Below are 26738 nucleotides of genomic sequence, written 5' to 3' on the forward strand. Positions count from 1 at the left end.
TGGACAAGGCTCCGTTTCTGTGGCTTCCCCCACCCCCTCCTCTGGGGCACGCCTTCTCCAGAGTGCGCCAGTGGTCGGTGGGGAGACCAGGGATCCCAGCCGAGCCCCAGAGCCCGCGCGTCGGGCCGGGCTGCCCCTTCCCGGGGTCTGCGCTCCCTCCAGCGCCTCCCACCAGAGGGTGAGCCCCGGGGGCTCTGAGGCAGCTTAGGAACCCAGGGCGCTTAGGAACCCTGACCGCCACGGACGCTTCAGCTCGGCTCTCAGCCCCACAAAACCACGGAGCCCGCAGGCCCTGCCCGGAAGCCAGGGGGTGAGGAGGGCCCCGGAGCAGGGGATGACACAGGTCCCGGCTCCAGCGCGGTGGGAGTCCCCCTCTGGGCCTGGAGCAGGTCTGGCAGGGGACGAGGACACACCTGCAGCCTCTCCCCCTCCTCGGGTCAGCTCACAGAGGTGCGGGTGGCCTGAGGCCAGGGTCCGGGCTGCTGGGCCCTGAGGTCCCCACTGGCTCCACAGCCTTCCCACCCTGGGGCCTTGGCTGCCCTCACCCCTGGGGTTTAGGAGGCGCTCGATTCTGTGACGGGCACCTTGAACCATGCTCCTGTGACAGCGACAGCCCAGTCCGAGCGGCCCTGCTGCGGCCAGAGGACGCTGAGGGCGCCGTCGCCCAGAGACCTGGCTTCCCCACTCCCTCCCTCACGGAGAGGGAGCCCAGGCCCAAGGCAGTGGACGTGCCCACGGCCGTGCAGGGCTCGGGAACCTGGGCTGCTGAGGCTGCTCTCCACACCAGGGTGGGCGGTGGCCCGGGGTCCACACCCTTATTGAAGGGGAGGAGCCGGCCCGAGGGACACAGGTGGGGACAGTGCAGACGTGCGGGCCGAGCTGTGTCCCACACAGGCCCTGCTGACTGGTGACCAACATCCCCAGGGTCCAGGGAGGGAGCGCAGGGCAGCACCAGGGTCAGGAAGGGCCAGGGTGTCTCCTGCCAGGGCTCTGGGATGGGCCCCTGTGAGCCGTCCTGCAGCCTCAGCAGCGTGGGCAAAGCCAGGCTGCCTGCTTCTCCTTCGAGCACTTGACGACCGGGGCCGGGGTGTTGGGGGGGCACTGGCGCTGCCAGAGGCCACAGCTGACCCTGGCCCGTGGCCGCCAGCTGGCCCCTAGAGACACACACTCCTCCCCAGGCCGAGAGGCTGCAGGCACAGCTGGACGAGGCCCAGGAGGCTCTGGCCGCCCTGCGCCGGGAGCTGCAGGGCAGCGAGGAGAGCCGGGAGAGGCTGCACAGGGAGGCCCTGGACGCCCGCCGGCTGCTGGAGGACGAGGCCCGAGAGAAGGACGTGCTGCGGGATTCCAACACCGAGCTGCGGGCCACCATCCGCAGAGTCGAGCAGGAGAAGGCCAGGTAGGGCGGCCGCCCCACAGAGCAGCCCTGGTCCTGTTGAGCTGGGCCAGATGATGGTGAAGCGGACACACCCAGCGGACCCAGGGTGCCAGCTGCCCGTCCAAAGGGTCTACGGTGCTGGCCCAGGAGGTGGAGGCTGGGACGCCGCCAGGCCTGTCCTCGCCCTCAGGAAGTTCTGTTCAGCAGGCAGGACAGGCCCCAGGTGGCCAGGGCTGGGGAGCAGAGGGAGGCCAAGGACCTGGTCCGGGATGCCTACCAGAGGCAGGACAGCCTGGCCGGAGCTGCGGCCCTCCCCGGGGAGCAGCAGAGGTGCCGACGGATGCTGGACACCGGGTCTCTAGGAGCGTGGCTAGAGGGAGGGGAGTGGGGAGAGGGGCTGAGACACGGCGAGGGGCCCGGCCAGCTGGGCAGTCGGACCCAGACAGAGGCGTCCCCAGACAGAGGAGGCTGGGCTTCGGCACACTCGAATCGGATGTGGGGAGTGTCTGGCTGGAGTGAGGCGGGCGGCCTGCCGGGTGGCCAGGACCGTCACCTGGGGGGATGCCGGAGCCCCCAGGGAGCTCCCCGGCCCAAGGCTGTGACCCTCTGCTCAGCTTTCAGTGTTCCAAGGAGAAGAAGGCGCAGAAGGTGCTGGTCCTGGAGGAGGCCCGGGCAGCGGCTCAGAAGGAGGCCGGCACGCTGCGGGCCCTTCTGCGGGGGGCACAGCAGGCACGGGCAGACGCCCGCCGGCAGCTGCAGGAGCTACGCAGACAGGTGAGGGGCCGCCCTGGAGCCCACACCCCTCCAGGAGCGTCCCCCCACTCCCCAGACTTGGAGCCACAGCAGAAGGGCCCTGCTCGGACTCACGGGGTCTGGGTTTGGTCTGCCTGTGGGGCACAAGGACAAGCCCCAAACCTACTGGCTTAAAACAACCATTCGGACGCCCACGGACTCTGAGGGCCAGGAGTGCAGCCAGGGCGCCACGCGGAGGGGACTCCGCTCCACAGAGGGACCGACGGTGGGGCTCTCCCAGCACGTCTTCTCAGGCACCCGGTGGTGATGCTGGCTGTCGGGGGGACGGGGTGGGCAGCTCCCGTGGCCCCGAGTGGCCTGGCTTCTTCCCATCACGGCCACCTCAGGGCTCAGGGTGAACAGATGGGTACTGCTTCATCCTTTAGCCTTGGCGTCCGAGGTCAGGGCCACTTAACACCGACCACCTTGGTCTCAAGCCCACCCAGGAGGGCCCTAGACTGCCCTTCAAAGTGTGCACGCCCAGTTTTGCCAGACTTCTGCAGACAAACTGGTTGGTGAACTATCTACTGTAGGGACGGGCACAGGCACCCTTCCTCACTCGAGTGGTCTCTGCACCAGCATTTTTCACATCTCTGGGCTCCACAGAGTGTCCTGGCTCCAGAGACGAGACACCAGGAGAGGGTGTGGAGTGGCAGAGAGAGTCAGCTCCAAGGGCCTGGTCTTGCGGGGGACACGGCACAGACCCCAGGCTGGAACTGGACATGGCCTTAGCCTCCCTGAGTGCAGTCTGCTGCCCGGGAGGGAGGCTCTCTCCCGGGCCATGTGAGCAGAGGCAGGGGTCAGGGAGGCCTGGCACAGAGGCCCAGGCGACCCCATCAGTGTCGACCCCACACACCCAGGTGATGTCACTGGAGGCCGAGAACCAGAGGAAGAGCCAGGAGCTGCGCCGGATGCAGGTCCGGGGCGCACAGGGTGCGCAGCAGGGGATGCTGGAGCTGCAGAGGCTGGCGGCCGATGCACAGGCAGCCAGAGAGGGCTCACAGAGGGAGGTAGGAGCCCAGCAGCGCCCAGGGCTTCCTGTCTGGCAGGTGCGGGGCCTCAAGCTGGGGGACTGGCTGTCTCCACCCCAGCCTGGGCACTTCCTGAGGGGCTGTGGCGTCTCCGTTTATCCCCCATTCACTCATGAGTATTCAACGGGCACCTTGCCTGAGTCCATGGAGGGACCATCCCAGGGGATGGGGGCACGAGTCAGGCCACGAGCAGGGTCTGCCTGGGGCTTGCCCCACGCAGGCCAAGGAGGGCACAGCCTGGGGCCATCGCCCCGTCTGGCCAGGGTTGTGAGGCTGCCAGTGGGCTCTGCTGCCTGCCAGGACCTGCTCCATGGTTCCGGGGTATCCCTCCCCACCTGGGCTCAGGTGTCCCCATAGTCAGACAGGGGGTGGGAAGCAGGTCCAGGGCCCCCTAGCTGTGACATGCCGAGCAGGGGCTAAGGCCAAGCGGGCTGGGGAGGCTTCAGAGAGCAGGTGGGTCTGGAGCCCCGAGTCCCTCCCCCAGGTCCTGAGGCTGCAGCAGACGCTGGTGGAGGCGGAAGCCAGGGCCGCGGCCCGGGAGAAGCAGCTGGAGGAGCGCCTCTGCGAGAGCCGGGGCACCGAGCGGGCCCTCCGGGCCGAGCTGCACTGCGTCACCAGGAAGCTGCAGCAGGCCAGCGGCACGGCCGATGGCCTCCAGGCTCGCCTGGACGGGGCCTGCCAGCGGCTCAGCGGCCTGCAGCAGGAGGTGGCCCAGGCCGAGGACACCAGGCGGGAGGCGGAGGCCCAGCTGGGCCGGCTGTGGTCCACGCTCCGCCTGGGCCTGGGGCTCCGGGGACAGAGCCCCGTGGCCTCCCCCAAGCGGCCCGGCTCCCCCGCCAAAGGTCAGTGTCGTCTGTGGCTTCAGGCAGCCTCCTGGCCCAGCTGTGTCACCCTCCTGGGGCATCACCCCCGCCCCCCAGGGCTCATGACCCTCGGGTTAGGGTTAGAGTTAGGAATCCAAAGGAGGGATGTCTGGGAGCAGAGCCAGCAGGAGAGAAGCGGGGGCCTGAGCCCTGTGCCTCTCCCCAGGCTCCCCATGGCCGGGGACGGCAGAGAGAAAGGGGGATGGGGCACCTGCGTGTCTGTCACCTCATCCCCACCACGCTGTCTCAGTCGTCACTGTCCTGCAGGCTCAGAGCACACCCAGGGTTCCCCTGGGCGGCAGAGTGCCAGCACCCCCGGCCGGTCCCGCTCGCCGCTCCGATGGCCCTCGCCTGCCCCGGGAGACTGCAGCACAGAGGGGGCCGTGGCCTCGGTGAGGGACGCCCTGAGGGACTTGGCGCAGAAGCTGAGGGATGCCTGGCGGGAGCGGGAATGGGGGCGGGGAGGGGCTGCTCGCTCGGTCTGCTGTCCTTCTGTCTGTCCGTCCTGGATCCACTGAGACCCTGGCAGGACCCTGAGGGATAGATGCCAATAAACACCAGCAGCCCTCGAAAGCCAGCCGCCCCACTGCCCAGGGCTGCCCTCCGTCCTCTGAAGAACCAACCCAGGAGCTGGCCGGGGCCCCCTAGAGTGCCCCAGTGACCCCACCCTGCTGCCCCGGGGATCCCGCAGGGCAGTCCATGAGCTGCCCCCGCCAGATTCGCCAGACTCGAAGGGGCGAGGGTGGGAAGAGACAGACTGACAGTGACGGGGTCCTCCACGGACACCTGTTCCCCTTCCACCCCCACCCCACCCCCGCCCCGCCCGACCAGTGCCAGCCCCAGGGACGGGCTCCAGCCCCACACAGGCCCAGATCCCGGCGGGGGGCCGTCCCTGCAGGTCACCCTGACCCCATCTACGGGCCAGCTCCCGTGCCCCTGCAGGCCCTGCTGCCCCGCTGTGTCCGTCCCGCACAGCTGGACATGGGACCCCAGCCGCCACTCCCGCCCTCGGTGCCCCCCTCCCCGCACCCGCAGGCCAGCCCAGCCGCCCACCGCCCTGTCCCGCCCCAGCAGCCTTGAGCTGCCCCACCCCACCCTCCAGCCCGGTACTTGGCCCTCCACCCGCCCCCACCCACCAGCTGCCCCCTGACCTTGGTTCTCCCCCAGGATGCCTGGCGCTGCCAGGAGGGGAGCCTGAGCAGCCGGCTGAGCAGGGCCGAGGGTGAGCGCGCTCGAGCCCAGAGCCACGCGGGGCGGCTGCAGAGGGCGCCGGCCGCGGCAGAGGAAGGTGGCCGCCCTTCTCCACCCTGCCCTGGTCACCACTACAAGGTCCCCCAGAGCCCACCTCCTGGCACCTCGAGGGTCCGTCCCGGGAGCTCGGGCCCGGGCCACGGGGCCAGACCCCGGAACCAGCATGCCCGCTACCCCGAGGCGCCCCAGCACCTGGCAGCTGGCGGGTCTTTCTTAGCCGTGGCTTCCCCGTCACAAGGCAGTAAAGTCCAGAGACCTCCAAGGCCCGCCCCGACCTGGCCCCCAGCTACTCCGCCACGCCGGCCTCCTGCAGTCCCACCTCTGGGCATCTGCACTGGCTGTGCCTACCGCCAGGAGCCCTCTTCCCCCACCGGATCCTCGGCCCACGTCAGCTCCTCAGAGGGAGGCCCCCTGCCCTGCTGGTCACCCCACCTCCTTTCTGCCCCCCTTCCCCCACTCCTGGGTCTGCCCAGGAGGCAGGCCCGGGCCTGGCACGGAGTCCAAGGGAGGGATGTCCGGGAGCAAAGCCAGCAGGAGAGAAGGAAGGGTGGGGAGGGGCCTGGAGTCCAGGCAGAGGGAGCTGGCACCCCAGACCTGCCCCCGGGGACCTTGACTTTGAGGCAGGACGGGAAGGGCAGGGAATTTTCAGAGGGGGGGGCCTCTCCAGCCCCCACCATCTAGGTGCCGGCCACTTAAATAAACCAAGCCTCAGTTTCCCAGCCTGTGCAGTGGGAAGGGCCACCCCCGAGAGGCAGCCCCACAGGCCCTGGGAGCCAGGTGAGCTGCCCCGCTCTCCCCACAGGCTGGCGCGCAGGCTGCATGGGCCCTGCAGGAGGAGGTGCCCAGAGGCGAGGAGGAGCGAGGCTCCAAGTGGGCGCATCTCACACCCCGGGGCAGGGGGCGGGGTGGGGAGGAAGGCTTCTGGGGGAGGGCGGGTTCCAGGTCCCCGCGGGCAGTGGCACTGGCTGTGCTGTGCTGGGGCAGGCGGCCCCTGGGCGTCGGGCCCCCACAGAGCTCCTCTGGGCCACCCTGGCAGAGCCGTCTTTGCAGTGGTCCCAGCCCTTATTTCACAGATTTGCAGACACTGAGTCCTGAGCAGGGAGCCACCTGGCCCCGGTGGCACAGTCGGCGAGGGGCCGAGTCGGGGGCAGACCCCCGGCCTCCCAGGTCTGTGCTTTCGGCGGCAGGCATAGGGCGGCGCTGGCCTAGCCTTGGAGCTCTCCAGGTGTGTGGGGTCATATTTATGCGGCCGCGGGACCGCATTTTCTTCTATGACACTCAGACATGGAAGGAGGTTGCACAGGGTGGACTTGGGTAAATATGCCACGTGCTGGCCTTTGGGGTGTGAAGGCGGCCACCGGGGTGAAGTTTTCAGGTGAGGATCTGGGCCTGGGGTGGGGGCCAGGCCTGGGCGGACGGGGGCTGGCCTGGACCCCCCTCACTGCACCCCACCCAGGCCCACAAGTCCAAGGAACCCTGGGCTGTGCTAAGATCCCTCGGCAGGACAGGGCCAGGGCCAGGGCTCAGCCGGGTCTGGGCCGCTGCGGCTGCTTGAGGACCTCAGAGCTCCAAGAACAGCGCACCTGGCTCAGGGGGTACAGGCCCCAGAGGCGGCCACCCCCAGGTGTCAGGGAATCGGGTCCCCCGGCCCCATGCTGGAAAGACGAGGCTGACGGAGACAGCAGAGCAGAGGGGCTGAGGAGAACACGGGCTCGGGTCCAGGCCACCCCCTCCCAGTGCCTTGCGAGGACGGACCTGGAGAGACGACCTTGCATGTCAGCATAGCAGTGAGCCGGGCGAGGCCTGTAGGGCCCCAGGGGCAGCTGGCAGGCAGGCCTCCCCTCAGAGGGCAGGTGCGGACGCCAAGCCTGCGCTGACTCGCTCCGTGCGGGGCTCGGCCTGGAGCCTGGAGGCAGGGGCCTGGGTCCCAGGTGCCCGCTAGGCCAGGAGCCTCTGAGGAGGGGCCTCCTGCAGGCGATGGGCAGAGAGCAGAGAAGGAGCTCAGCCTGGAAAACATTTGTGAGCTGAGAGGGGATTTCTGTTTCAAAGGCCCCAGTGGCTGAAGCTGCTGGGGAGAGGCTCGGAGGGCTCAGTCCCAGCGCCCAGGTGCCTGGCTGGGGGCTTGGGAGATGCCCAGGAAGTGTGGGGTCTGAGGAAGCAGGGGAGGCGGGGCCAGGCTGTTTCATTCTACACGTATGTCCACATGTATTTGTTCCATGCGCATTTGAAAACAGTGCTTCCTGTTTGCAGGTTACACGTTTTGAAATATACCTATTAAACCAAACTTTACATCATTCAAATATTCCACCTTGATTCTGTCTCCTGGATTTATCGAAGCTAAGAATCATGTGTGGAATTTTCCCAAGACAGTTTTTTGGGGCAATGTCTCCTTTTATCTCTAAGGGTCTGTAATTTCTAGATCTCTCTGACACGCTCTCTAATGTTTGCTTACTGGTCTGGAGGCCTCTGTACCCTGCTCCATGCTATCTGTCTTGAATCTGCTCTGCCCGACGCTGGCAGTGTCCCCACCATCTCCTGACCCTGGCCTCTGCACTTTGCTCTGTAGGTTTTCGGCCATCGTTGCATCAGCCTGGCTTTGGCTACAACCCTACCTTAGAGTCTTTCCCTTTTGCAGGAGAATTTGCCCCACTTACAAGTTTTGTGATAACTTATGCTCTGTTTTTCTTCCATCGCTGATGAGACACCTGCCCCTTTAACGACTCCTCACGACTTCCTTTTTGTCCTTTCACTGTGGGGTCATCTGCCCGCCCTTCCCTCCAGTGTCTGCATCCTGGTGTCATCCGTTGTCCGGTCTCTTGGTCACTGCTTGGGGGAGGGGGGGTGTCACAACAGTTGAAGTGTTTTCCCCTAATATTCGGTGTTAAGTGTGAAGAGAATGTGTGTGTCACCTGAGCTCAAGGACCTCCCACGGCCACCCCCAGCAGCAGGGCTTCTGCACCTGTGCCCTGGCTCTGCTCTGCTCTGAGGGCTCCCCTCCTCCAGCCCTGCCCCACCCCACCCCCTGCCCGCGTCTGCCGAGACGGGGGCTCTGTGCTCACAGCAGTCCCCGCCGGCATCCTCCTCTCTGACGGCCCAGCTGCGAGTCGCCATGGACGGCTGACTTCACTCCACGTGTGAGCCCCTGTCCTTGGCCAGAAGTCCCGCTGGCCTGCCTGCCTGCGGGGCTGGGCTCCCTCGGGGCTCCCACACTTGGGAGGCTGGGTCCACCCTCCTGAGGCTCTGGGAAGCGTCCCCTCGCAGCCGCGGGACTAGGTCCCGTTTCCCAGCTGTCCTCTGGACGCCTTCCCATAGGCTGCCCGCCGCTTGCCCCCCCCCCCGCACCGGCCTATGGCCCTGTAATGGACTAGGCCCGCCCACCTGGGTGCCCTCCCCTTGGGTGAACTCGAAGCCAATGGGCAGAGCCTTAATTACAGCTGCAAATCCCTTCGCCAATAACCTCACGAACTCGTGGGACAACACCGGCCAAAGGTCACGGGCCAGCTCAGAACGCTGCCCTTCGCGGTTGGGTTCTGTTAGGCACGTCAGCTGAGCTCCTCGTGAGCACAGATGGTTCCCTGAGTCAGGCTCACGTCCCACCTCTTCTGAGCGGGGCCTGTTTTTCCTTAGATTTCAGGCGCCTTGTTTGCCCTCTGACCTCAGTGTCAGAGGGTGTCAAGAAATGTGAGGGTGTTTTAGGTTGTTGGAGCTGCTCCTTCCGGAGTGGGAGCCAGAGGGCCCGTTGACCTTTGAAATGTTTGCCCTGCGCGTGGGAGGCCACTCCGCGAGCAGGATCAAACCTACCTTCAGTTTATACGAGTTCTTTCCACTTCGAAACCGTCTCTTCCCCCCTCCCCCCCTGCAACTCTCAGCCACCCACCCTGCACTCTGGGCCTGCCCCCCTCGCTGACCTCAAACTTCACCTTCTCATCGCGTCTCCCACCAAGTCTGGGAGGTCTTAGGGTCTCCGTGGTCTTAGCCGCTCTGCCTTCTCTCCCTGCTGCCCCACGGCCCCGGGCTGGCGCTGGTGTTTTCACCGCAGATGGTTCGCCCTCTGGCTCCCCGCTGGGCTCACCTTCTCGAGAACATCAGTTACCGTTTTCTGACATGATTCCCCTTTCCTGCAATAACTCTGTTCTCTTTTTGATTCGAGACCCTCCGATCGGATTCCGTGGACCGACGGCTCTCCTGAATCCCAGCTGACCGCGAGCGACTCACGTAGTGATTCTTTTCCTCCTTTTGAGAAGGGGGTCCGGTCTCCTTCCCAGCTGGGGCTGCAGAGGAACCCATCAGGGGCTTCACGTGTCTCTGGCCAGATGTTTCACACCCCAAGGAAAGGCAGAGAGGAAGAGCCCAAGGGGAGACGTGGGGAGCAACGGCAGAGACAGCACTGAGGCCCCCCAGAACTCTTCTGTTCCAGGAACGGGGAGGGTGGCGGCCCCGGCCTCAGGGCAGAGCTGCGGGGTTGTCCTCCGGCTCCTCCCCCGGGCACTGGCCTGCCAGGGGAGTGGGGGCCTTCCTGGTGCCTCCCCCACCGTGACCCTGGCCCCTGGAGGCCTCCCCTCCACACCCCCACTGCCCCCTCCAGCCCCGGCCTCTGAGGTGCCCACGTGGGGTCTCCCCACGGGGGGTCTCCCCACGGGGCGCAGACGGCTCTGCCGGAAGTTCACGTATTCTCCACCCCTGTTCGTCCTTCTGGTTGATCAAGTGTTGAGCAAACTGTGTGCTAGAATCCATCCGTCGTTTGTCCAATTCTTCTAAGAATTCTGGCAATTCGCAATTATCCTATTTTTAGGCCACTCGCCTCCATGTGCTCGCCATCTTTCGGGAACCCTCAAAGTCCCTGGTCTCCAGCTGAGGGAAGTCTTTCCCAATGTTTGTAACCTGTTGGTCATTGCAGTGGGCGCCCGGGAGGGGGTTCAGACACACCTCAGTCACCGGAGGCCCCGGGCACTCTCCACTCACAGCCAACCCAGGCTGCAGCGTTTCCAGCCCGCTGTGGGCTCAGGATACGTGGCCGCACCGCCTGCCGCCCACTGCCTGCACCACGTCCAGGCCAGGCTGCCAGGCGGCCAGCGTGAGCTAGAGCGAGGCTTGCATTTGACAACATCTTTCACTCTCATGGACTGGATTTTTCCCTCGTTTCACATAAGCCAATGTGTTTGTCAAGAGAAAGTTAATTAAAAACATATTTTTCTAATTAAATGGTAGGCTGTGCTATGCAAACAGTAAGATTCTTGTTTGAGAGCAAATCCCTCCCTGTTTCCAGGGCTACCCTGGGAATTCAATAGATCAACAATGCAGAACCGAGCCCCAAGGTTAGGACACGCGCGAACACAGCCCCCGGGGGGCCTGCAGGCAGCTGGCGGGGCCTGAGCCAGCGGGAGGCGAGGCGCGGAGGGGGGCCTGGCGCCCGCCCACTGGGAGAGACCGCCCGAGGCTGTCCTCGGACGGCGCCAGGTCACAGCCTCGATGGCTCAGAGGGGCTCACGGCGTCCACCAGCACCTCACAGTCCCTCGCACACCCTCCCCTCCTCTCCAGAGAGCTCACCCCCAGGGCCCAAATCCAGCTTCAGTCCAGGTTCTAGAGGCGAAGTGGGGAGCCGCTCGGCCTTCTGGGCGCACTGTGGCTGGAGCACATTCCTGATACTTGTTCAAGAATGTCTGTGCTCCTTTAGGGCACCATGCTTGTCAGATGTTTTGTGTGTTAAGAGTATTTTATCTTCATAAAAGGAATTGGTGAGCTTTCCATCTCTTTCTACTACCTGGGATCATCTAAATAGCCTCGGAGTTAAGCCTTCCTGAAAGGTTACATTGAACTCACCCGCAAATGCCCCGCCCCTCCTGTCAGCTTAATAATACATTTTCACTTCCTCTCCCAGCTTTTCCCTCGCTGTCTGAGTTTTTCTATCTCTTCTGGGGTCAGTTTTGGACATTTGGAAGTCACCCATCTCATGTTCAAATGCGCTGCCAGGAACTCGCTCTTATGTTTGGTGGCCGTTTTTCATTTTTACACCTGTAGTTAGATCTTATTTATATCTATAGTTAGATCTGTTTCTGTCCCTGATGTTGGAGATTTTTATTTGTCTCTCTTTAACTTGCCAACAGTTCATCTGTTTTACTGGTCTTTTCAAAGAATCAACTTTTATCTCTTTTCTCCTTTCATGTGCTTTATTCGTTTCAGCTTTTATCCCTATGGACACACTGTTGTTGTTGTTGTAATATTTCTGATTTCTTCAGTTGCATAGTGCTGTGTTTATGTCTGGGCTTTACTCTTTCAATAGTAAAAGCATTCAGTGTTATTGTGTTTTCCCTCGTTGTGGTTTGGTATGTGCCCCCATACGTTGTTGTTGTTGTTGTTGTTGTTGCTTTATTTACTTTTGGCTGCATTGGGTCTTCGTTGCTGTTGCTGCGCGCGGGCTTTCTCTAGTTGCGAGGAGCGGGGGCTACTCTTCGTTGCGGTGCGCGGGCTTCTCACTGTGGTGGCTTCTCTTGTTGCGGAGCACGGGCTCTAGGTGGGCGGGCTTCAGTAGTTGTGGCTCGCGGGCTCTAGAGCACAGGCTCAGTAGTTGTGGCTCACGGGCTTAGTTGCTCCGCGGCATGTGGGATCTTCCCAGACCAGGGCTCAAACCCGTGTCCCCTGCATTGGCAGGTGGATTCTTAACCACTGCCCCATCAGGGAAGCCCCCCAAAGGCTTTTAACATGAATTCTTTTCCTTTCTTACCAATCCTCTAGGAGTTTCCGCTTTTATTTCTTCTTTAATTCAAAGGTTGTTTAGAAGAAGAGACGCTGCGCCTCTTCTTGCGGCTGTGTCTCGTCTTACTGGAGAGGGGCTGTCTTTGGGGCCGTTACAATGTTTTGATCAGCTTCTGGGTGGATCTTTGCTTATGTTCCTGGTTTGTCGGTTGCTTCTTGGTTGTCAGTTGTTTGCTTTCTTGGTTCGGTTTTGTCTATTTGTTTGTGGTATGTTTGGAGGGAAACTGGACAAGCTGATTGCAGAGTTTACAGGGAAGAATAGATGTTTGAGATTTTCTAAGGAATTTTTGAAATAGTATCGTAATACTGACTGTAACAGTAGCGTGGTCAAAGCAGCAGGGGTTGGCACAAGGGTGGACGAGGGTGGACGAAGAGGCAAGCAGGACAGGGCAGAGTCCAGAAGTTTCCAGCTGTCCCTAACCGGCACCAGATCCCAGCCTCCTGTCTGGGCTACTAAGGCCCACCGTCTAAAGTAAGGCGCTTGGGTCCCCTTATATTGGAGCACTTCCCAGCGCTAGTTCTGTCCTGTGACCGGCCAGAGGGCTCGCGAGGCTCCCAGAGGGCAGGGCCAGGTGGCCGTGCACTGCTGCCCAGCGCTCACCCACACTGGACACTTGCCAGCCGATGAACAAATCGATCCGTTGTCGCCAGTGGATGAAAAAACTGAGGACCTGAACTCCGAAGGATGCGCTGGGGTTGGCGGCAGGCTCTGCTCTTGTGCAACAGGCAGGGTGCGGAACGTTGCGTCCGCCTGCTGTGCTAGTGCCTGAGGCATTTCTAGCCTCTACAGACCCCCACTTTACAGCAGCCCCCATACAGGGGGGCGGTCCTCACAGTTCTTCTCCCGTCCTTCTCTTGCTCCCGACGAAAACGCTGTGAGATCGCATCACACTCGTCCGCAGAGGGGGAAACCAAGGCTGGGGGCTGGCCCAAGGGCACGCGCCGAGCCCTGCCTCCTTCCCCAGGCCCGGGGTGGAACCACAGAAGCCAGCGGTCGAGCCTCGTGCGCTCCTGCAGCTGAACCCCCGCGCTGAGCGCAGGCTTGTGACGCGTGCACGGCCAGCCGCCCCCCATTCAGGCTCAGGGCTCAGAACCAAAGCAAGCCAGCAAGGAGACTGACGCAGTGGGGCAAAGGGAGGTATTCATAAAGGGTGCCCCGTTCAGTTATTATGGTTCATCTGAATTCCACAAACGCTGAGTCACTACAAGAGGAGCATAGCGCGTCACGAGTGGCCTGGAGCCTCTTGAAAATACCATGAAATATTTAAGCCATATTTGAAGGAAACGTCTGCTTTTCTACGGGAAAATGTGTACAAACAGAAAACTGTAATTTCCAAAATTGTAAAGAAGGGTGAAACCTCAATTTGAGGTACAAGCATTGCCCTCCCTTTCCTTTAACTTTCTAAACTGACAGACCCAGAAAAGTTCCTACAGGGTCATGGCACCTGTCCCGCCTTCACCCAGCCTGGGACGGGGGTGCCCGGTGGCTCCCCCTCTTCCTCTGAGCCAGTCCTCCTCTTGTATTTAGTGAAAACGGAGTGGGAGGTGGATGCAAAGCCCCCTTAGACACACGGCTCCCGGGACACAACTGCTGGGTCCCTGTGCCTTCAGGCGTTCCTGCTCGGGCTCTAGACCCAGTCTCCCTCTTCCTAAACAAGCACCTCTTGCCCGCCACAACCCACACCCCCTCCTCTCTCCGCTGGCCCCATCTCCCCTCCCCCAGCCAGGATTCTGGAAGGGCTGCCCCTCCCCCTCTCCCCAGACCGTCAGCACCACAACCTCCCGGGACCCACACAGACACAGAGATCACCAGCAACTTTGGTCCCTTCCAAAGGGTGCCTTTTGGGTCCATGTCTACCCGAGACCCTGGAGCTTTCCGCACAGGGGCCCGACCTCTCCCTCCGATCTCCGCCAGCTCTCTGGTCCTCCCTGGGCCCAGCCTCCTCTTTTCTCTGCTCTGAAGTCCACTTGGCCTGGACCCCTCCTCCCCCCACTCCCTGGCCTTCGGTGTCAGGGCCTCCATAGTCACTTGGTCCTGTGACACTGCCCCCGGCGCAGTGACCCCCGGGAGACCCCTCAACGTGCTCCCACACCCACCTTCCCATCCCAGCAAGTGGGCTCCGGACACCCCGCACGCAGTCCAAGCTTGGGAGCCCTCGTGGCACTGCCTGCCCCTCACCGCCACACAGCCCTCGGGCTACCTCTCCATTCCGTGGCGCGTTCTTCCACTTCTTGGCTCCTTGAGCCCAAGCCGCCACAGGCTCCGTATGGACAATCCCGGGGCCCCCAACTTGCCTTCCTCCGCCCCCCGCTCAGCCCCCGCAATGGGCTGGACGCGGCTCCTGATTTTCCAGAGTGCTCTGTACCAAAGGTCACCACCACCTCCTGCCCACCAGACACTCGCGGGCAGGACGGCATCCGTGTGCTCCCGAGAATCGCCAGGCCCCACTGCGCACCAGCTCCAGCCCGGGGACACCACAGGCGCCGTCCTCGTGAAGGCTCAGAGAGGAGGGGTGACAGGGAGGGGGCGGCGCAGCGGGGGAGGGGGGCGGCCAGCAGCACTCCGGGCTCGGGCAGCAGGGGTGGGGAGGCCTGAGTCACGGGGGTACGAGGTGGGCACAGGGGAAGAAGGCTGCAGGTGGAGGGCGTGGGGGCTGAGCCCCATCCGCCCCGGGAGCTTGGGAGGACTTGGGGGGGACTGTCGCGGTGTTTCTTCCAAGGGCTGGAAGCAGGGCAGGGAAAACGGATGTGTCTTCTGAGCCACTCTGACCACAGCGGAGAACCCGCCTTTGCCCACGCCGCCGGGCCAACAAGGCCTGCTTCTAGGACCCCTCCCACCCCGCCCATGGTTACATCGGAAACTGCCCGATCCGTGCACACGGCACTCAACCTGTTCTTGCGTCTTTGCTTCCCAGCCACTGCACGTGATCTGGGCAGACGCCAGGTGCCACAGTCTCACCTGCAGCACACCCCGGGCCGTGCTTCCAGACGGCCTGTGCCTCCCTCCCCCAGAAGCACTGGACACGCGGCACCAGGCCCTGGACGAGGGCAGAAGGCACAGGCAGGGCCTGGCCCAGAGCGGGCGCTGCTAGAGGAGAAGGTCGCCCCCCTGGAGCGCAGGCGCGGGAGGCCCTGCAGCAGGTGAGGGGCCCCGGGGGGACAGGGCCCTGCCTTCCCTTTAGGAATCGCTCCCTCCGTGTGAAGGGAAGTCCAGGGAGACGCTGGAGGCAGGTGTCAGGCCTGGAGTCACCCAGACGCGTCCAATCCCCAGCTGACAGAGGGGAAACCGAGGCGGGAGGGGCACGCAGGGAGTCAGAGCCCCAAGGCCTCTCCCTGGTTTCCTGCTCCACTGCGGGCGCCCCTACGACAGAAGGTGGACTGTGGACACACAGCTCCGGGAAAAATAATCAGCCGAGCCGGGGGCTCAGCCTCAGGCCGGAGTGACCTGCCTACGCGCGGCCTCTGCCCGGCCCCTGCCCGGCCCACGTGCTCTGGCGGCGGCGGCGGCGGCGGCGGGCGCAGCGCGCGGAGAGGCGTGTCCTGCGGAAGGAGCGGCCGCGCTGCGCCCCGGGCGGCCCGCCTGCAGGGGGAGCTCGCGGTGCACCGGGCCCAGGTACCCGGATCCGGTGGATGGTCCCCGGAAGAGGGGGGTGGGGTGGAAGGGTGGTCCCTGGAGAGTTGGGGGTGGGGAGGCGGGGTATGGGGAGGGCCTCGCGGGCGTCCAGGCAGGGGCTGGGGGGCCGGGGAGGCACGGGCTCGGATGGGCTTCTGTGTCCCAACCTGCCAGTGGGGAGTACGCCTGCCCTGGGCCTGTCCACCCGCCTCCAAGCTCAGGGTCAGCCTGGCGTTGGCAGGTCACCCTGTGGACCTCCACAGCCCTCCGGTGATGTTACCCCAACTCTACCTCTGCTGTCCTCGGGGGAGGACCACAGGTCATGGCAAACACACACACGCGCGCACACACACACGCACACACACGCGCACAAACACACACACGCGGCGTTGTTCCCAGTGTTTGAGCGCCAGTCCTGCCTGGAGCTGTGTGGCATTGGCACACTGCCCGCCTCTGGAGCCCAGATTCCCCTGTCCGCGGTGGAGGTAGCCAAGGCTCAGGGGGTGCCCTGCAGATGGGGGCAATGGGAGGGTAGGTGTAGGCCCGCACAACAGAGACCAGGAAGAGCGCCGGAAGCCGTCTCGTCACCCTTGCAGACCCAACATGGGCTGGGGTGCAAGACAGGGAACTAACCAAAGAGGCTGAATGAATGCAGGACAGGACAGGGCACGGGCCGGCCCAGAGACGGGCAGAAAGGATGCGAAAGGCAGGGAGGCCCAGGGGCCTGCTGGCCAGTGATTCTGACAGCTGAACTGTCCCCAGGCGTGAATGGACCATCTCCACGTATGAAACGGGCCAAAGTGGAGGTATTTGGGTTGAAATCAGGGGTTGGGGTCACCAGAGCATCTTCCTGGGGCCCAGGTTAACTGATGGGGAAACTGAGGCAAGTGAAAGGAAATGACGTTCTTGGAACCAGGCAGAATGTCACCCAGGCCCCAACCCCAGCTATGGCTCTGTGGACCCACCCGGCAGGCCTGCTGTGTGCAGGGACCTCCCAGGTCACGTGGCCTGAGAGCTGCCTTGACCTCGATGTCCTGCCTCTGCCCCATAGGAACAGGCACAACCCATCCAGCTGACCCCGGCGGAGTGCGAGGCTGGGCTTTGGGCCTGGGATTCTGATGCCCTCTCAACACCCCCAGGGGTGGGCAGGACAGGGAGTCCAGAGGGAAGACAGACCACCGGGCAGTAGGTGGAAAGCCTGCGCTGGGCTGGTGGCCAGGCACCCGAGGCACCCGTCCCTCAGGCTCAGTGTCCCCACCTGAGCGGGGGGGAAGCAGGAGTCCTGGCAGTGGGGAGAGCTAGGAGCTCGGTCCTGGACCCCAGAGCAGGGCAGCCTTCCCAAGGCCTCTCTGGGGCGAGGGCCTGGTTGGGTCCTGCTGCCCGGGCGGCCTGGCAGGTGGTGGCCGGAGGCTGTGTGGGCACACCTGGGCAGAGGTCTCGCTGCCTGTCCCCGAGCCGGGAGCTGGACTCGCGCAGGCACAGGGACACGGCCCTCCCGGCGTGGCACGGATGACCGGGCACAGCTGCTGTCCCTTGCACCGCAACACTGGCCCTGGGTGGAGGTGTGGGTGGACCCTGCCAGCCTGGGCTCAGCTGTGTAAAGGGAACTGGGCCGAGAAGGGAAGGTTCGTCCCTCACGGTAGGTCCAGGCGGCAGTGTCTGGCCAGGGCTTCTCAGAGGGCGGTGGAGGGTCTGTGTTTCATGGCTCAGCCCATGGACTTTGCAGGGACCACCTCAGGCCCAGTGGATCCCTGAGCTTGTCACTGTGCCACCTGCCTGCCAGGTCCTGCGCAGAATGGCTCTGTGCGGGGGCGGGGTTTGTCTGGGCCGTGCAGCCCAGGGCAGGAGGGCCCGGGCACCACAGGGGCCAGGCTTGGCCTCGCCAGCACACAGTCGTGGCCGCTGGGACGAGTGGTGAAGTGACAGTGCCCAGGGCTCTCAGACTTGGAGGGCAAAGATGTCGGGGGGCGGGGCGTGTGGACACCAGCGAGGAGTGAAAAGGACAGGCTCAGGGTCGGAGAAGAGGCAGAGGCCACCGGCCACGGCAGGGGCAGGAAAGAGAGTGTTTCACTGTGTCAGGAGCAAAGTGCAGAACTAGGAACAGTGGGGTCCCCACAGGGGGTGACGGCGGCACCCCAGCGCGGAGGGCAGGCTCCAGAGAAGACTGGCCAACGCATCCCGAGGGAGGACAGCAAGGCCCCGCCCGGCGAGGAGCTGCCAGGCCTGGAGCCTCCAGGAGAGCCGCCACCCGGGTCACGTGTCCCCAAGCACATGGGGACACGTGTCCCGGGCAGGCCCTGGCCACCATGTGCACACTGTCCAGCTCAGGTGGGCTCGGGGACAGGACGGTTTTCCAGAGGGAAGTGGCCGGGTCAGTGGGGTGGCCATGGAAGGCAGGGACCCTGGGGACAGAACTGGGGTCAGGACGGAGGCACAGAGGCCAGCAGATCAGGTCGCTGAGAGCCAGCGGCCAGCTTGTCCACACAAGGCCACCTGCCCTCTCACAGAGAAGGGTTGTCCAGCCGGGCCTGGTCACCAGATCCCTGCAGCTTCTCCTGAAGGGCAGGCCCAGTGCCAAGCTGGGGAAGCCAAGGGCTCCCGTGGCCGCTCGGGGTAGGGGGCCTGGGGGCTGGGAGGCCGAGATGGCACTGCCCCGGGCAGCAGCGCCAACCGCGGGTCCCTGGAGCCCAGATGGGGGAGGGGAGGAAAAGCTAATGAGTTCCAGGAGGTCAGCTGTGAGGGGCCCGAAAACCCATAAACCCTTTATTGGTGTCTCAGGAGGGGAAACCCGGATGCGGCCGTTTATTTACTTTGGATTTCACTTTTCTCTTCTCTTTTTAACATGCACGTCCAGGAGTGTAACTGGATTTTTAAAGAAACAGGACTTCCTTTCTCAGTGGAGGGGCACCCTTTGTTTTCCTCAGTCCTGAAGAAGAAAGGGTCCCCTCCTTCTGTAACACGCTGGACACTGCCCCCGTCACGTTGCGCTCAAGACCGATCCGCCATGTCCCAGGGCCCCCCGAGAGACCAGGCCCTGTCCAGCCTGAGGGCGACAGGACAGGTCTGGGCCTCCAGCAGCTGGGGCTGACCACTGTCCCGCCCGGCCCAGAACCGGGGAAGTGGACAGGTCTGGTCTGGGGCCCAGATTCCCATCCTGCCCCAGTGGCTGATGGGCCAGGCCTGCCCTGCGTGTCAGTTCCTTCCTCCAAAGGGACCATCCACAAGGGGGCAAAAAGGAGCCCCCAAACCTTCCCACCAAAAGTGTTTGTTTCATTGGTCACCCAACATTCATCCCCAGTTCTTCCCCCCCTGTCCTGTGCCTGCGTGGTGAGGATGGGGGCCAGGAGGGGGGCTGTACTCAAGCAGCGGGCCGTTCCAAGGAAGACGGGCTGTGGGGACAGGGACACAGAGGACACAGGCTGGCTGGGACCTGGTCAGGGAGAGGTTGGGGCCTGTGAGCCGGCTGCCGGCGCTGAGGTGCAGGGGTGCCAGGATGCAGCGCGCAGAGGCTCCCTGAGGCTGGGAGCGGCACTGCAAGGGCCTGGAGGTACCAGGAGATGCAGCTGGTCCAAAGCAGGACAGCAACGTGACTGGTGGTCCCCCCTCACTCTCATAGCAGCCCCACATTCTGGACGGCCCAGGCCACTGGGCATCCTGGCCAGGGAGCTCCCTCCTCCAACCCAGCCAGCTCTCATGGGATCCAGAGCCCCTCCCGGGGGCACCCCACGTGCTCTCCAGGGAAAAGGCTGGCCTGAGCTCACACCCCCGCCAGAGACTGTGGCAGGTTCTGCTCTTGCAGACACAGCTGAGGAGGGAAGGGGACAACGTGAGGGCAGGGGCCGAGAAGGAGCCGCTGGACCATACCTGCCTGCACCAGGAAGCGGACAGGGCCCTGAGGCAAAACCAGCTGGGCTCCTTGCACCCCAGTGTTGGCAGTGGGCCGGGGCCTGGGGCTGGGGGTGTCCGGGTGGGTGTGGGTCCCAGTGCTTCTGTCTCGTGCTGGGACACACATATGCACACGTCCAGATGGGAAGGGCGGGCTGGACCACTCCTACACAGAACAGGTGCGGAGACGCAGCCCCAGACAACAAAGGGGTCCACCAGGGCGACACCTCAGGTCTCAGGGCTCCATGGGCCCCGTGGGAGTGGGGGGACCATCAGGGGACTGTGAGCCAGTGCATGGACCAGAAGGGGGAGGAGTGTGGGAAACACAGGGCCAGGCAGGCCTACAGGCAGGTCCAGGGGCTGCTCCCGTGTGTTCTGGGGTATCTCCCCTTTCACCACTGGACAGACCCTCTATCGCCAGACAAGGAATCGGCAAGGGAGGTGGGGGCAAGAATCAGCCTGCGATGCCTCTGGGACCCCAGGTCCAGCCAAGTGGAAAGTAGGATGCCATTAAAACAGATGTAAGGCTCACCTTGCCGGCCTGTGGGTGGGGCTCCGGAGCAGACAAGGCCCGGGGGCCGAATGTGTTTACGAAACCCTCCGCTCACCTTCCGGTCCTGGCCAGGCCCCGGGCTCCAGCAGAGGGCAGCCGGGCCAACTGGGGGTCCCCAGGGGAGGGCTGGACGCGCCTGTCCCGGGACTCTGCGCAGCCCTGGGTGGGCAGGCCACAGTGAGGTGCCTGGGGTCTCCCCTATGCCCAGCGGCTCCAGGAGCTGGCCACCCAGCGCCAGCGAGACCTGGTGGTGGAGGCCGAGCGGCTGCACGGGGCCCATGTACAGGCTGCACAGACCCTGGCGTCCCGAGAGAGGACCCACCGGCAGCGGGTGAAGGTGCTGGAGAAGCAGGTGGGCGGGAACCCAGCGCCCGGCGGGGGTGCAGAGGGAGGGGAGGGTCCCTGCGCCCGCCTGGCCCCAGCCCGAGGTCCTCCGGCAGCGCTACTGCCCGGTGGGCTCCAGGCCATCCCCACGGGACCCCACACTACCCTCCGTCACTCCCACACCTCACTGAGGGGCAGAGGGGGATTCTGGGGCAGGTCACCACCCTCTCCGTGCCGCCATCGCCCTCCATAAAGAGGGGTGAGGACAGTCCCTCAGCCGGTGGTTGCCGAGTGTGAAACGTCCAGATGGTGCCTGGCGCGTGGCAGTCCTAGTGGCGGTGGCCGCTGCACCATCCTGCGGAGTCAGGGATGGGGGCAGCAGCGTACGGGGGGGCGGGGCAGTAACAAAGCAGGACAGAGCCTTGAGTGTGTGCCTGTGCTGACCACACCCCCCCACACGCACGCATGTGCACAGACACACATGTGCACGCACACATACACAGACATGCCAGCCGGGGCTGCCCCGCGGGCTCCGAGCTCTCTGCCTCGGGGGAGCTGCTCGATGGGGGAACAGAGGAGGGAACTGAGACGCAGAGACATAGAGTGGCAGCCCGCTGACACCCTGAGTTGGTGTCCCTGACCCTCCAGGCCACGTTTGCTCGATTTATAAGCCCAGGAGCATTATTTCCTCATTACTCTGAGTGTGTTCATGGCTGAGTGGAAGGAGGTCCACCCACTGTGAGTGATGGTCACCCGGGTCCCTAAGAGCCCACGGGGGGGGGGGGTGACCCTGATCAGAGGTGGGACCCTGCACGCCCCATCTGGCCTCTGGTGAGTCTGTCTGTCTGCCTGGGTTTCTCTCCACGCACACCGCCCCCTTGGGAGCCGTGGACCGCGGCCTCCCAGCCCTTCCGGTCACGGAGCTCAGCCACGGGGCCCGCCCGCCCGCCTGGGCTCCTGCCCTGTCCCCAGGTGGCCAGCCTGTAGGAGCCGCGGGACCAGGAAGTGCAGCAGCGGCGACGAGCCCGCCTCGGCCAGGCCTTCCAGGCCAAGGAGTGAGTCCGGCTCCCGACCCCTGGGTGGCCCGGCTGCCACTGCCCTGACCGGCCCGGCAGCAGAACCGCTGCTGGGGAAGCAACGCCTCGTGCTGCTCAGCCGGGGGGCCGAGCTCGAGGGGCACCGGGCCAGGGAAGCCACCACCCGTGCCGGGAGTCAGTGGGCACCCTCTGATCCCCTGACCACAGAGCTCCCCCAGCCCTTGCGACCCCCGCCTCCGGCTGGCGTGGCCCAAGCTCCGGAGCCGCTGCTCTCCGACGCGCCCCTCCCCGGCTGCACGGAGCCTCCCGCGGCCGGCATCGGCCCTGGCACCGCTGTGGATGTGCTGACCCGGCCAGACCCCGGCGGCCAGGCCCCAGCAGGCCAGCTTCCGCAGCCACGGGCTGCATTCCGTGCCCTCAGCTCTGTAAACATGGGGAAACACGTGGAAAACATTTCCACCAACTGAAGCCAAAAACATAATGTCCCGCAGGGCCCAGCTACCACATCCCTGCGCACAGAGGCGGCAAGACCTCCGTATCCAGGAACTGCAGGGCCGTCACGGTGGCAGGTGGCTGCAAGTGACTCAGAGTCCAGTCCCCACCCCCACCCCCACCCCCCCCCGTGCTCCCCGCCCCGTGACTCACTGCCCGTGAGAGGCATCAGGATGTAAACGTTAAAGTTGTTAGAGAACCACCCACTTTCCCAGCCTATAACTCTGGGAAAATTCCTGCGGGAATCCAGCCCTGGTTGCCACGGAGACCGGGGCAGCCATCTTAGGCCGATGCCTGGTTCACCTGTTCGCATTTTCTCTCTTTTCCCCCCATGAACACTGGTCAGAGTGATTTGTTTCCTCTCCAAATGGCCTCTTTTGTTTTGTAAGTGAAGTGTTTACAACATCTGCGGGGCACCAGCCAGCCCAGGAAATTCCTGCGTCCGCAGGTGCTAGCCGCCACGCCGAAGCACCTCCTCCCTCCAGGACTCATGCGGGTGAGAAGGGCCAAAGCTCCTGGAGCCCACCCATTCCAATCACGATCCCGCACTTAAAATAGGCTGTCCTGTCAGGCCTTCCTTTCTGACTGAACCTAGTAACGGAGTTGCCATATGTTGTGAACTGCACAAAAAATAGGTTTCATTCTGCCTGTCAGCTCTGCCTGATTATTGGTGGCTGTGTTGAGAAGGATTCTGAAGTTCAGCCCAGACTCAGAGGGGAAGAGCATGGTGACCCATTAACAACGCTGCTCTGGGCGAAGGAGGCGTTAGTGGTGGTGTTCGCACCCAGGTATTCACCAGCTTGCAGCGGCCCATTGGAACGCATAGCAACCCAGCGGCTGCCCCCACCATTGGAGAGCCTGGTACAGACAGGAAGGGTAGGGCCGTGAGACACACACAGCTCTGATGCTCAAGGCCTGGCATTTAGTAGGCAAGTCCCTTCCTTTCGTCCTTGACCCGGCGACCCCATGACCCAGTGGGCAGCTCCCTTGTGGAGGAAGGGCCTGAGGGTTGGCGGGTGGGGAGGAAGGACCCGGAATCTGGAGATTGACACTTGGAAAGTGTCAACACTTGCCTCTCTTTGGTGGCCACTGGCGTCTCAGCGTCACGCCTTTGGGACTGAATCTCCCAGCACAGAGGAGATGCCTAGTAAACGTGCACAGATGAAAGAGGAATACACCCCAGATGCAAAAGGGGTCGGAAAGGTTTCTCAGCATTGAAATGAGGGCCACGCGCTATTTGATCAATGTCCTTGCTGGTGATTTCTGGACCCTCCTTGCCCAGGCTGCTCCCGGGAGACGTAAGATTTCTTATATTTCAATGAAAGTTCAATCAGTGTAGGAGACGCTGTTTTTACTTGTTCAACATAAAGTTGTATACTTAGGAGAAAGGATTTTTCTGATGGAGATAAACTGCTGTTTTCTTAAACATTTCCAATGGCAAGCGTGTGGCTTCCGTGTGAGAGCCTTATGGCCGCCCACACCCACGTGTGCACAGCTGTGTACCCTGAACCAGGGCCCCCCATCTCTGCCGCAGTGAACCAGCTGCACCAAGGCCCCATCCATCCTCACAGTGTAGTGACCACGCCGGGTGGGCCTCCGCAAGAGCCAGATCCCGCCTGCCCCTCCAGGCCCTGTGACCTCCTGACCTCAGTCCCGGAGCAGGTAGGGGTCTCCCTGAGGTTTCACCTACGTGGAAGCCCCAGGTGCTCGGGGCGGGTGGGAAGGAGACAGTGGGAGGGGGGTGCAGCCAGGCAGCCTCCACCACCAGCAGCCCTGCTGGAGCCCCCGTCCCAGCCCTGCAGGGACCAGCCGGCCAGGCCAGGTTCGGTGGGGGAGACGCTCCCCACCTTGGCCAGCTCGGGGTCCTGGGGCTTCCCGAGGTTGGCTCCGGGGCTCCCCATCTAAACTGCGTACACACTCAGGCCCTAAATTAAAATGTCACAGGCCTGTTGGGGAGTCTCGGGTTTCCTGGCCGCGGAACACGAGCCTGCTTGATAAAACGATTTTGGTTTTGATAAATGTGGACTTTCTGTGGCCAAGACAAAGGCACCCTTGAGTCTGGAGGGGAACCTGAAACAGCACATTGCTGAAAAGTATTTCCTGATAATATTTTTAGCACCTGGAAAAAAATTTTTTTTTCTCTTTTTCGCCTGTGGAGCTGTGTGTGTGTGTGTGTGTGTGTGTGTTTGAATGTAATACCCAGCATGGCGGTGCCTCCTGTTAACCCCCAGTCTCCCAAATGGGACTGCAAATGGCCCAGGGTGAGGGCCGCGGAGGGTCAGCAGGCCTGTGCCTGGAAATGCACAGCCTCGCTGGGGGTCGCGACCCAAGGTCTGCCTGCCGAGCACCACTGTGTGTCCCGGGCATGGCCCCTGGGGCAGCCCTGCCCCTACAGGCCCCCAGGTGGACCCAGAAGAGAGCCTTTACTAGGGTCCCCTGAGGCATGTGCTCAGGAGAAGGTCAGCAGTGCCCCGGAGGAACCTCCTCGGCCTAGGCGGCCTACTCAGAGGAGGAAAGTGCAACTGGGGGGAGGACGGGGCGTGTGCCCCCTCCCACCCCCTTCAGGAGGTGGGCCAGTCTAGGAGGGGGTCAGAGGTCAGCCTGGACAACCCACTGTCCCCACCTTCCCCCCCGCCCCCCCCCGCCGTGGTTTGGTGCAAGCTGGGAAGTTCTGCCCCTTCTCCCTGTCAGGGAGGGGCCACCTGCCCTCCCCCCTGAGGAAACAAACAGGAGAGGGCCTTCCCCTGGGCCCCAAACCCACGGCACAGACGGCAGAGGGCTGCCAGTTTCCCACAGAAAACCCACAGATGGAAAAGCACGTCCTCCTGGGCTCCCACCAAGGTGACCAGCCTGCTGGCAGCTCTGCCCTCCAGGCTGCACTGTTGGAAGCCGTGTCCTGACCCCACGGGGATTTTGCCAGTGAGGTTCACGGACCCTCCCTGTCCAAGGAGGGTGAGGCTGCCACACCCCTCCTCCGACCTTGGCCACTGTGCTGCTGCCTTGCTCAGGTCTTCCCCCCACCTCCCCACTCAGCATCTGAGCCAGCGGGGTGCCAGGCTTGGCTTGTCCTCACGAATCAGCCCCCACCAGCACCCGAGAGCAGAGAGGGTGGAGAGCCCCTGGGGGTCGGGCCCTGCTCTGGGCCTAGGGACCAGAGGTGGCCAGATGCCGGCCCCCTGTGGAGGACAAAGAGTCTGACTCAGAGCAAGTTCCTGTGGCACGAGAAAGGCTGCGATGGCCACAGGCTGGAGACGCAGAATCTGAGTTGTGGGCACTCGAGGGCCTGCTCCCACCCACGGGGCATCTGTCCACTTGCCCCCAGGCCGGCGTGGACCAGCCTCCCCGATGGAAGGCTGTTTTACCGGGAGTTGGCCCCAGACTTCTCTTGCTGTGAGGTTTCCTTAGGCCCCCAAATCATCTCCCCCCGCATTTCCCCTGATGAGGCCATGTAGGGCAGAAACTGCTTAGTGCCCTGAAGCAGCCCGGGCCAGAGTACTCCTCACATACGACCAGATGGCAAGCCTCAGGGCCGGGTGGGCAGCGTGAGGCTGGCCTCTGGCCACTTCCAGAAGGGTGGCCCCCGGCCGACGACACGCTGGCAGGAGGGTGACCCGGTCCCCTGGGGGACAGGGGCCTGAAAGGACACCCAGGAGGCCTGCCCCCAGGCCCAACAACTCACGCAGGCCTGAGGGTCTGTCCTGGAGCTGCTTTGCGGACAAGCCACCTCCTCTGGGCCGGCCCCACACGGGCGGCTGGGGACCCAGGGAGGAGGAGGAGGAGGATGGCCCCGGCCGCAGGGCACGCCCGCCAAGCCCTCTCCTCGTGGCCAGGCCACCTCCGGGGGGCTCGGGGCCGTGGGCTGAGACGCCCGCCCCGCTTGGCGCTTTAAGAGCCGCCTAATTTGCATGGCCCGGCCCGGCCCCGCCCAGGCCCGAGTGACCGCCCGGTTGGATATTTAAATCGCGGCCGTAGGGGCGGGTCCGGCTCCGAACGCGGTCCCGCCCGGCGCCTTCCTCCGCGAGAGGCGACCGGAGCACGGCCCGGCCGAGCGGCAGCGGGACTCCGAAGTCCACCAACGGCGCGGCCGCGCTCCCCGCACGCCCGGCCGGCCGGCCCTGCGGGCCACTCCCGACCGCGGCCTCGCTCCTGCCCCGCGGTGACCGCAAGCCCCGCTGCGTCCCCCTGCGGCCCCTCCTCGTCGCCTGTCCGTCCCCGCTGTGTCTTCGCTGTGTCCCCCGCTCCGTCCTTCTCTGTCCCCGTTCCGTCCCGCTGTGTCCCTCGCTCCGTCCCCGCCCGCCGACCCCCGGCGATGCCGCGCGGCGCCACCTGGGCGCTGCTCTTGGCCGCGGCCCTGGGGCTCGGGGCGCGCGGCGTGCGCGGCGCTGTGGCCCTAGCCGACTTCTACCCGTTCGGCGCGGAGCGCGGCGACGCCGTCACCCCCAAGCAGGACGACGGCGGCTCCGGGCTGCGGCCGCTCTCCTTGCCCTTTCCGTTCTTCGGCGCCGAGCACTCCGGCCTCTACGTGAGTAACCCGAGCCCGCGGGGGGCGCCAGGGGGGTGCTGCGCCCCAGCCGCTGCCCGCCGCCCCGAGTCCCGCCGCCGCCGCCAGCAACTTGGCACCGTGGCGGCCAGAGGTGGAATGAGGACAGCGCTTCCTCCCTCCGGCGGCCAAGGCCGGACAGCGGCCCGCGGGAGCGGCGGGCGGGGTTGGGGGCCCGAGCTGCGGCCCCGCCACCTTGGCGAGTGGAGCGGGGCGCGCCCGGCCCTG

The 26738-nt window shown here is 64.2% G+C and overlaps 2 protein-coding genes across 2 annotated transcripts in view; both read left to right on the plus strand.

Annotated features, from left to right (window-relative positions):
- CROCC2 (ciliary rootlet coiled-coil, rootletin family member 2) overlaps nucleotides 1-21945 on the plus strand; it is a gene marked incomplete at its 3' end in the record, with an annotated part of 69346 nt that extends 47401 nt beyond the window's left edge. Inside the window, 15 exon segments of the mRNA XM_082841617.1 lie at nucleotides 1179-1396; nucleotides 1990-2149; nucleotides 3028-3177; nucleotides 3683-4040; nucleotides 4329-4510; nucleotides 5229-5699; nucleotides 6115-6182; nucleotides 10277-10386; nucleotides 15079-15150; nucleotides 15153-15207; nucleotides 15478-15679; nucleotides 19479-19646; nucleotides 20326-20469; nucleotides 21208-21272; nucleotides 21414-21945. Of these exon segments, the coding sequence (XP_082697743.1) occupies nucleotides 1179-1396; nucleotides 1990-2149; nucleotides 3028-3177; nucleotides 3683-4040; nucleotides 4329-4510; nucleotides 5229-5699; nucleotides 6115-6182; nucleotides 10277-10386; nucleotides 15079-15150; nucleotides 15153-15207; nucleotides 15478-15679; nucleotides 19479-19646; nucleotides 20326-20469; nucleotides 21208-21272; nucleotides 21414-21945 (2955 nt within the window).
- A 4334-nt stretch (nucleotides 21946-26279) lies between these two features.
- SNED1 (sushi, nidogen and EGF like domains 1) overlaps nucleotides 26280-26738 on the plus strand; it is a gene marked incomplete at its 5' end in the record, with an annotated part of 88303 nt that continues 87844 nt past the window's right edge. Inside the window, one exon of the mRNA XM_082840659.1 lies at nucleotides 26280-26492. Coding sequence (XP_082696785.1) covers nucleotides 26280-26492 — 213 coding nt within the window. The remainder of the gene's footprint in view (nucleotides 26493-26738) is intronic.

The sequence above is a fragment of the Leucopleurus acutus genome (assembly GCF_964270905.1).
Source record: "Leucopleurus acutus genome assembly, chromosome: 6".
Taxonomy (NCBI): Eukaryota; Metazoa; Chordata; class Mammalia; order Artiodactyla; family Delphinidae; genus Leucopleurus; species Leucopleurus acutus.